General features: G+C 47.2%; 1 protein-coding gene across 1 annotated transcript in view; it reads left to right on the top strand.

Annotated features, from left to right (window-relative positions):
• Nucleotides 1–2,521: 2,521 nt before the first annotated feature.
• RTEL1 (regulator of telomere elongation helicase 1) overlaps nucleotides 2,522–10,643 on the top strand; it is a gene marked incomplete at its 5' end in the record, with an annotated part of 273,291 nt that continues 265,169 nt past the window's right edge. The window contains 1 exon segment of the mRNA XM_077460418.1: nucleotides 2,522–2,719. Within this exon segment, the coding sequence (XP_077316544.1) occupies nucleotides 2,644–2,719 (76 nt within the window).

Genomic DNA, 10,643 nt, shown 5'->3' with positions numbered 1-10,643 from the left:
GGGGGGGCGGGGGGGGGGGGGGGGGGAGGGGGGGGGGGGGGGGGGGGGCGGGGGGGAGGCGGGGGGGGGGGGGGGGGGGGGGGGGGGGGGGATGGGGGGGGGGGGGGGGGGGGGGGGGGGGGGGTGGGGGGGGGGGGGGGGGGGGGGGGAGTATCTATAGTGACAGGGGAGGGGCTTGGAAGTTAGGGACTAATGTACTGTACTGTGTGGGGAGGTTAAAGAGAGACCAATAACATGATTTTGAGTGTAAAGGGGAGGAGCTTGGCATTGACTATACTGTAAGGAAGGAGCATAGAGTGAAAGGGGCCTGGAGTGTGTATAGGGGAGGGGCCTGGAGTGTGTATAGGGGAGGGGCCTGGAGTGTGTATAGGGGAGGGGCCTGGAGTGTGTATAGGGGAGGGGCCTGGAGTGTGTGTATGGGGGGGGGGAGCCTGGAGTGTGTGTATGGGGGGGGGGAGCCTGGAGTGTGTGTATGGGGGGGGGAGCCTGGAGTGTGTGTATGGGGGGGGGAGCCTGGAGTGTGTGTATGGGGGGGGGAGCCTGGAGTGTGTGTATGGGGGGGGAGCCTGGAGTGTGTGTATGGGGGGGGAGCATGGAGTGTGTGTATGGGGGGGAGCAGCATGGAGTGTGTGTATGGGGGGGGGGGAGCATGGAGTGTGTGTATGGGGGGGGAGCATGGAGTGTGTGTATGGGGGGGGGGAGCATGGAGTGTGTGTATGGGGGGGGGGGAGCATGGAGTGTGTGTATGGGGGGGGGGGAGCATGGAGTGTGTGTATGGGGGGGGGGGAGCATGGAGTGTGTGTATGGGGGGGGGGGCATGGAGTGTGTGTATGGGGGGGGGAGCATTGGAGTGTGTGTATGGGGGGGGGAGCATGGAGTGTGTGTATGGGGGGGGGAGCATGGAGTGTGTGTATGGGGGGGGGGGAAGCATGGAGTGTGTGTGTATGTGGGGGGGGGAGCCTGGAGTGTGTGTGTATGTGGGGGGGGGGGAGCCTGGAGTGTGTGTGTATGTGGGGGGGGGAGCCTGGAGTGTGTGTGTATGTGGGGGGGGGGAGCCTGGAGTGTGTGTGTATGTGGGGGGGGAGCCTGGAGTGTGTGTGTATGTGGGGGGGGGGGGAGCCTGGAGTGTGTGTGTATGTGGGGGGGGGGGAGCCTGGAGTGTGGTGTATGGGGGGGGGGAGCCTGGAGTGTGTGTGTATGTGGGGGGGGAGCCTGGAGTGTGTGTGTATGTGGGGGGGGGGGGAGCCTGGAGTGTGTGTGTATGTGGGGGGGGGGGGCCTGGAGTGTGTGTGTGATGTGGGGGGGGGGGGAGCCTGGAGTGTGTGTATGTGGGGGGGGGAGCCTGGAGTGTGTGTGTATGTGGGGGGGGGAGCCTGGAGTGTGTGTGTATGTGGGGGGGGGGGAGCCTGGAGTGTGTGTGTATGTGGGGGGGGGAGCCTGGAGTGTGTGTGTATGTGGGGGGGGAGCCTGGAGTGTGTGTGTATGTGGGGGGGGGAGCCTGGAGTGTGTGTGTATGTGGGGGGGGAGCCTGGAGTGTGTGTGTATGTGGGGGGGGAGCCTGGAGTGTGTGTGTATGTGGGGGGGGGGGAGCCTGGAGTGTGTGTGTATGTGGGGGGGGGAGCCTGGAGTGTGTGTGTATGTTGGGGGGGGGGGAGCCTGGAGTGTGTGTATGTGGGGGGGGGGGAGCCTGGAGTGTGTGTGTATGTGGGGGGGGGGCCTGGAGTGTGTGTGTATGTGGGGGGGGGAGCCTGGAGTGTGTGTGTATGTGGGGGGGGAGCCTGGAGTGTGTGTGTATGTGGGGGGGGGGGAGCCTGGAGTGTGTGTGTATGTGGGGGGGGGGAGCCTGGAGTGTGTGTGTATGTGGGGGGGGAGCCTGGAGTGTGTATAGGTGGTGAAGAGCCTGGAGCGTGTATAGGTGGGGAGGAGCGTGTGTTGGTAGGGAGAAGCCTGGAGCATGTATAGAGAATGGGGGAGACCTGTACTGTTTAGGGAGGAGGAGTCTACCGTGAATGAGGAGGAGCTCATACACGGAGCTTGTGCTGTGTATAGGGGGGAGGAGACTGTCCTTTATATAGAGAAGGGGGAGAGGCCTGTCCTGTGTAGAGAGGAGGAGCTTGTACTGTGTATAGAGGGGGGAGAAGCCTGTACTGTGTATAGAAGAGGATGAGGCTGTACTGTGTGTAGAGGGGAGAGCCTATACAGTGTAGAGTGGGTCAGAAGGGGAGGAGCCTGTGTGTGTGTGTATATATACTAATTCTGGACAGAAGCATGTACTGTGTATAGGGTATCAGGAGAGGAGGTTTTTTTTTTTATGTACAGTAACTGTGGGGAGGAGTCGTTCCTATGTATAGGGAGAGGGGTGTGTATAGAATATAAGTGGGTGGAGCCTTTTATGTACAATGCGTCACTCTATAGGTTTGGATTTGTATCTGTCAAAGAGGTTTATCTCACATATGATGGCTTATTATGTTATAGAAATTTTACATGTATTGGAGCAATGTTTTATTTCTCTCCCCCCAAGGGTGTGAATGGTGTCCTGGAAAGTCCAACGGGCACAGGAAAAACGCTTTGCTGCTGTGTGCCACGTTGGCATGGCGTCAGCATTTCAAAGACAATATCACTGCACACAAGATCAAAGAGCGCATGCATGGCGGAGACCTGTTCCCAGACCGCCCGACTGCAGACTGGGGGAGCGGAGAGGCAAACCCGCAGGGCTCAGGTATGATCGCAGTCTCCTTTCTATGGACAGCCAAACCATGCCTCCGAAGAGTGATTATCAGGCACACCCCATCTGTATAAGTGGAAGAGGGGGTGGGTTATTATCTCTTTGATTTGGTGATTGGGTGATTTTTTTTTTTTTTTTTTTTTTTTATATATATATATATATATATATATATATATATATATATATATATATATATATATATATATATATATTTTTTTTTATTTCAATTTTAGTTAAAATGCATAAGAGTTAGTGTTACTTCCTTTCCTCATGAGAACCACACCCCCACTTTTTCCCCACTCTATTGTTATATCAATTTTTTATTTTCAATATTATTTATTTCTTTTAGTTAGGCTTATAGGTACAGTGGATATAAAAAGTCTACACACCCCTGTTAAAATGTCAGGTTTCCTGTGATGTAAAAAAATGAGACAAAGATGAATTGTTTCAGATTTTTCTCCACCTTTTTAATGTGACCTATAAACTGTACAACTCAGTTGAACAACAACTGAAATCTTTTAGGTGGAGGGAAGTAAAAATAAAATAATAATCTGGTCGCATAAGTGTGCACACCCTTACACCAATACTTTGTTGAAGAACCTTTTGATTTTATTACAGCACTCAGCCTTTTTAGGTATAAGTCTATCAGCATGGCACATCTTGACTTTGCAATATTTGCCCGCTCTTCTTTGCAAAAACACTCCAAATCCATCAGATTGTGAGGTCATCTCCTGTGCACAGCCCTCTTCAGATCACCCCACAAATTTTCAATGGGATTCAGGTCTGGGCTCTGGCTGGGCCATTTCAAAACTTTAATCTTCTGGTGAAGCCGTTCCTTTGTTGATTTGGATGTGTACTTTGGGTCGTACTAATGCTGAAAGATGAAGTTCCTCTTCATCTTTCTGAAGTCTGCTGATGTCACAGAGCCAGTCCAGGCTCGGGCAAGATCTTGACACTGGGGTCGGGATCTGCCCACATATCTGGACTGGCTGCTGGCTCAGGCTCTCCGTGAGCCTGCTAAGAGCCTGAGCCGGCTGCTCCCACTCCCTCCACAGCCCAGCACTCCAGAGAGCAAGGAGGGGGCAGAGCAGACAGCAGTGACTGACAGTCAGCAGCTCTCTGCTCGGGGAGCTGTGAGAACCGAGCGATCTGTGCTGTTAGATCGCTTGGTTCTCAGTGTTGGAGGCGCCGGGGTACAGATGCAGCATCAGACCCAAGCTGCATCCACCTAGGTATGAATCTTCAAAAAAAACGCCATACTTCTCTTTTAAATTATAACCAATGCAGTAGGGAACAGACACAGAAAGATACTCTCAACATCTTTCCAAATCACTTGTTTAATTGGCGCAGTTGAAGTTTTCTATACACCTGATTGCGTAGGTATCGTGTTAATATTACAGCTGTACTTTTATGGTAACAAGGGTCGTAACATAGGCAGGCTAAATTCTAATCAGGACTTGAAAAAAATGCAAACATGTAATCAAAACATGATTAGTGCCATGTGCAATACATAGGCAAAGTATACAAGATAGAAAACGGTTATATACAGAATGTACAATTTGTTTATTTTTTTTTCTTAAGATTTTGGTGTCCGTTTATGAAGCAATGATCAGTGGAGATCCAGAGGATCGCCGCTGATCACAGCCCATAAACAGTATATAAACCAGAGATAATCGGGGGGAGATGTGTTTGAACTTGTTCTCCCGCCGATTATCTCCGCACATGGAGAATCCTCATAGACTGACACAGTAACGGTCACTATATGAAGCTGTGATCTCAGCGCTTCACTTGTGATCTGTGTCAGAATTCACACGCCCCGATTCACCAACTCAGAGGTGGAGAACCGGGATAGTGAAGAGGGAATCGGGGGGGATCTGAGGAGGAAAGAGGAAGATAATTAACTTCCTTATGCCTCGTTCAGACCCCCCAACACTGTAACCATGTCCCCCTGTCATATGTATGTGTATACATATATATACATATATATATATATATAATGTGTATATGTATATATATATATAATGTGTGTGTATATACATGTATATATAATGTCTGTGTGTGTATACATGTATATATTATGTAGGGGGACGCTTTATTTCACTAACATTAATCACACCGCGTGTCAGTGTATTGAGCTGTGATAATTTATCACTGCTTAATATATTGACATCTCTGTGTATGAGTGAATTTCTAGTACTGTAATCTCGTAAAGTCTCACGAGATTCCAGTATTAGGGGCCGTTCTCCAGTGTTAGAAGCGTTTGTAGATCGCTTCACTCCTCCAAGTGTGAAGCGATCTACTCCGCTTCATATAGTGGCACAGAGGAGAAAGATCTCCTATGTGAATGCCGGAGAATGAAGCAGTGAATAGATTTCACTGCTTCATAAAAGGACACCTTTATCCACATTGCAATGTACTATATTTTGTAAGTAGAGAAGTGTAATGTGAACCCTGTGGTTCAAATTAAGGTTTTCAGGGGGAGTTTTGACAAGAATTACATTTGTTGTCTTTGCAATATTTTGAGTCTGCATGATTCAAGGACCCATTTAAGACCTATACCTATTCCTCATGCACACAGGTACTTTGGCCCATAGCGTGTAAAAGACACGTTTTTGGTCCAATGGGAGGTACAGGTATAGTTTACAGCCCACTGCCAGCAAGCTGTCAAAATCTGACAGGCTGCAATAGGTGGTGGCTGTAGACTGTTTAAGTGGTACACTCATACATGGCTGAAATTATGTTTGGGACAATCAGTCCTATACACAAGCACTGCTTGGAACAGCGTACAGCCACTGCTGTTATTGACCTTGAAAGGCTGCAGGCAGCAGGCTGTACAGAGCACCCGGAAAGTATTCACAGCGCTTCATATTTTCCACATTTTGTTATGTTGCAGCCTTATTCCAAAATGGAATACCCCATAATGACAACGTGAAAGAAGTTTGTTTAAAATCTTTGCAAATTAACCACTTCAATACCGGGCCTATTCTGGCATTCCTCTCCTACATGGAAAAATCATCTTTTTTTTTTTGGGGGGGGGGGGGGGGTAGAAAATTACTCAGAACCCTCAAACATATGTTTTTTTTTTTTTTTAGCAGAGACCCTAGTGAATAAAATAGCAGTCGTTGCAACTTTTTATGTCACGTGGTATTTGCGCAAACTTTTTTTTTTTTTAAATGCATTTTTTGGGGAAAAAAACTTTAATGAATTTAAAAAATACCAAAACAGTAAAGTTGGCCCAATTTTTTATTTTTTTTGTATAATGTGAAGGACGATGTTACGCTAAGTAAATAGATACCTAACATATCACGCCTTAAAATTGCGGTCTAGTGTTAGAATTGTTTCTCTCGCTCTAACGCATTCGGCGCTAACTCTCAGGTGGGATTTGAACGGCGTTTACATATGTGGGTGGGACTTAAGTGTGCGTTTGCTTCTGTGCACAGGGATGGGGTCACCTTACATCTATTTTTTATTTTTTTTGCTTATTTTACTCTTGAATTTTTTTTTTTACAATTTCTCTTAAAAACATTTTTTTATTCCTATTGCAAGGAATGTAAACATCCCTTGTAATAGGAATGATGCGTGACAGGTCCTTTTTTTATGGAGAGATGTGGGATCTATAAGATGTGGGGTCTCCCCCAGGCTGAAAAGTTTGAGATCAAAAAGAAAAAAATGGCAGGTCTTCCTTTCCAGCCGAGATCTGGGCTTTTTATGTCTGTGGCTCAGACTTGACTACATAACGTTGTACCCGGGCCTCCGACGGTCATGGATATGACTAGGGACCATTTGGTCAATGGAAATCTCTATTGCCATCAGCGGATTCTTTCTCTGGGTCGCCGATGGCATGGGCAAGCCCGGAGAAGCACCCGAGGGCAGCGGGAGGGGGGTGTCCCCTCCCGCCGCCTGTAAGAATTATCAAGTGGCTGAACTGCCGCTATGATTGTTTTTGCGGTGCACAGAATCGCTGGCAGAAAAAGATATCTGAATGATGCCTGTAGCTGTAGGTGGCATTCAGATATTCCCACTGAAAGTCAGACATCATATGACGTCCTTGGGCTGGAAGTGGTTAAAAAAAAAAAATCCCATGTACATAAGTATTTTCTCAATACTTTGTTGAAGCTCCTTTGGCACCAATTACAGCCTCAAGTCTTTTTGAGTATTATGCTACAAGCTTGGCACACCTATTTTTGGGCAGTTTCTCCCATTCTTCTTTGCAGCACTTCTGAAGCTCCATCAGGTTGGATGAGCAGCCATTTTCAGATCTCTCCAGAGATGTTCAGTCGGCTTCAAGTTTGGGCTCTGACTGGACCACTCAAGGACTTTCATAGCGTTGTCAGTAGACACTCCTTTGTTATCTTGGATGTGTGTTTACGGTCATTGTCCTCTTGGAAGATGAAACTTTTGCCCCAGTCCAGAGCACTCTGGAGCAAGTTTTCATCAAGGATAGCTGTACATTGCTGCATTTATCTTTCCTTCTGTCCTGACTAGTCTTCCAGTTCCTGCCGCTGAAAAACCCCCCCAGAGCATGATGCTGCCACCACAATGCTTCACTGCAGGGATGGTTTTGGCCAGGCGATGTGCGGTACTTGGTTTCCTCCAGACATGATACTTGCTATTCAGGCCAAAGAGTTCAATCTTTGTTTTATCAGACTCATCAGAATTTTTTTTCTCATGTTCTGAGAGTCCTTCAGATGCCTGTTGGCAAACTCCAGGTGGGCTGTCATGTGCCTTTTACTGAGGAGTGGCTTCCGTCTGGCCACTCTACCATACAGCATACAGGCCTGATAGGCAGAGATGGTGGTTATTCTGGAAGGTTCTCCTCGTCGGGTTCTTGGTCCCCTCTCGTTCAGCTTGGCAGGGCGGCTCGCTCTAGGAAGAGTCCTGGTGGTTCCAAACTTCTTCCATTTACAGATGATGGAGGCCACTGTGCTGATTGGGACCTTCAATGCTGCAGAAATGTTTCTGTCCCCTTCCCCAGATCTGTCCATCCATACAATCCTCTTTCGGTTATCTACAGACCATTCCTTGGACTTCATGGCTTGGTTTGTGCTCTGACATGCACTGTTAACTGTGGAACTGTATATAGACAGGTGTGCGCCTTTCCAAATCATGTTCAACCAACTGAATTTTCCACAGGTGGACTCCAATCAATTTCTAGAAAGATCTCAAGGATGATCAGTGGAAACAGGATTCACTTCAATTTCAAATGTCACGGCAAAGGCTGTGAAAATACTTATGTACATGGGATTTTTACATTTCTTCTTTTTAATAAATTTTCAAAGATTTCAAACAAACGTCTTTCACGTTGTCATTATGGGGTATTGTTTGTAGAATTTTGAGGAAAATAATGAATTTAATCCATTTTGGAATAAGGCTGTAACATAATATAATGTGGAAAAAGTGAAGTACTGTGAATAATTCCCAGATGCACTGTATTTTGCACCTTTGTCTCCCGGGTGACCAAAAACTCCTGTTTGTTCCATTGTCTTGACACTTGCATTCATGTAGTCTTATGCCCCGTACACACGACCGGACCTTTCGACGGACTAGGTCCGACGGTCTTCCTGATGGACTTTCTGAACGAAACGGACTTGGCCACACACAACCAAACTAAGTCTGTTAGTTTTGAACGCGATGACGTAAATGGGACTAAACAAGGAAGTTCAATAGCCAGTAGCCAATAGCTGCCTTTGCGTTGTATTTGGTCTGTTGGACCAGCACACAGACGAGCGGTTTTCCCAATTTTTAGTTCGTTGAACTTGTGTCCATCTGCTAGATTTGAAATATGCTTTATTTCTAGGTCCGTCTGACTTTTGGGGAAAAAAGTCCGCTGGAGCCCACACATGATCGGATTGTCTGACGGATTCCGGTCCGCTGGACTAAGTCTGCTGGAAAGTCCAATCGTGTGTACGCGGCATAAGACTCCTTTCACGCTGAGGCACACAAATACTTCCCATAAAATGTCGGGCTTAAAAAATGCCATTGTGCAGCGCTTTTGAAGCTCCTTGGAAGTGATTCCCATTCATTTTAATGAATGGGCGTTTTTGAGGCACTTTTTAAAGCGCTCTAAAGATGCTGCTTGCAGAACTTTTTGCACCGCCACAGCGTGAAAGCATTCATTGAAATGAACGGGAAGCAGTTTACAGGCACCTCGGTGTGAAAGAGTTCTTAGATGCATGCAGCTCACCCAGGTGGCTTTGTACAATGCCTTGAAAAAGTATTCATACCCCTTGAAATTTTCCACGTTTTTGTCAATGTTTCAACCAAAAACGTAAATGTATTTTATTGGGAATTTATGTGATAGACCAACACGAAGTTGAAGGAAAATGATAAATTGTTTTCAAAATGTTTTACAAATATGTGAAAAGTTTGGCGTGCATTTGTTTTCAGCCCCCTTTACTCTGATGTCCCTAACTAAAATCTAGCAGAACCAATTGCCTTCAGAAGTCACCTAATTAGTATATAGAGTCCACCTGTGTGTAATTTAATCTCAGTATAAATGCAGCCATTCTGTGACGCCCTCAGAGGAGAAGGAAGACACCAGACAAGCCTAAAGTTGTGAAGTTTTAAATCCGGGTTATTTTATAAATAAAATATCTCAAGCCATCATCCGAAAATGGAAAGTAGGACACAACTGCAAAACCTACCAAGACGTGGCCGTCCACCTAAACTGACAGGCCGGGCAAGGAGAACATTCATCAGAGAAGCCGCCAAGATCCCCATAGGAACTCTGGAGGAGCTGCAGAGATCAACTCAGGTGGGAGAATCTGTCCACAGGACAACTATTAGTCGTGCTCTTCACAAATCTGCCCTTTATGGAAGAGTGGCAAGAAGAAAGACATTGTCGAAAGAAAGACGTAAGAAGTCTTGTTTTTTCAGTTTGCGAGAAGCCATGTGGGGGACACAGCAAACATGTGGAAGAAGGTGCTCTGGTCACTAGACCAAAATTGAACTTTTTGGCATAAAAGCAAAACACTATGTGTGGCAGGAAACTAACACTGCACATCACCCTGAACATACTAGACACACTATCCCCACCGTGAAATATGGTGGTGGCAGCATCATGTTGTGGGGATGCTTTTCTTCGGCAGGGACAGGGTAGCTGGTCAGACTTAATGTGAAGATGGATGGAGCCAATTACAGGGCAATCTTAAAAGAAAACCTGTTATGCCCCGTACACACGATCGGAAATTCCGCCAGCAAAATTCCAATGGGAGCTTTTGGTTGGAAATTCAGACCGTGTGTACGCGCCATCGGAATTTTGCTGGCAGAATTTCCTCCAGCAAAAGATTGAGAGCAGGTTCTCTATTTTTCCAACGGAAAAAGTTCCGGTCGGAAATTCCGATCGTCTGTAGCAATTCCGACACGCAAAATTCCTATGCATGCTTGGAAATTTGACGCATGCTCGAAAGCATTGAACTTCAGTTTCTCGGCTCATCGTAATGTTGTATGTCACCACGTTCTTTACGGTCGAAAGTTCACAGAACTTTTGTGTGACCGTGTGTATACAAGCCAAGCTTGAGCGGAATTCTGTCGGAAAAATCTTGGATGTTTTTTGCGACGGAATTACACTCGTGTGTACGGGGCATTCGTCTGCAAAATACTTGAGACTGGGGTGGAGGTTCACCTTCCAGCAGGACAACAACCCTAAGGCTGCTTTCACACTGGGGCGGTATTCAGGCGTTACAGCGCTAAAAATAGCGCCTGTGTAGCGCCTGAAAAAAACCGGCCCCTTTCACTCCAGTGTGAAAGCCGGAGGGCTTTCACACTGGAGTGGTGCGCTGGCAGGACAGTGAAAAAAGTCCTGCCAGCCGCATCTTTGGAGCGGTGAAGGAGCGGTGTATTCACCGCTCCTACCCATTGAAATCAATGGGACAGCGCGGCAATACCGCCGGCAAAGCGCCGCTGCAGCGGCGCTTTG

This window comes from Lithobates pipiens, unplaced genomic scaffold (genome assembly GCF_037356315.1).
Source record: "Lithobates pipiens isolate NorthernLeopardFrog02 unplaced genomic scaffold, aLitPip1_a1.2 Scaffold_28, whole genome shotgun sequence".
Classification (NCBI taxonomy): domain Eukaryota; kingdom Metazoa; phylum Chordata; class Amphibia; order Anura; family Ranidae; genus Lithobates; species Lithobates pipiens.
This window is presented reverse-complemented; position numbering and strand designations above follow the sequence as displayed.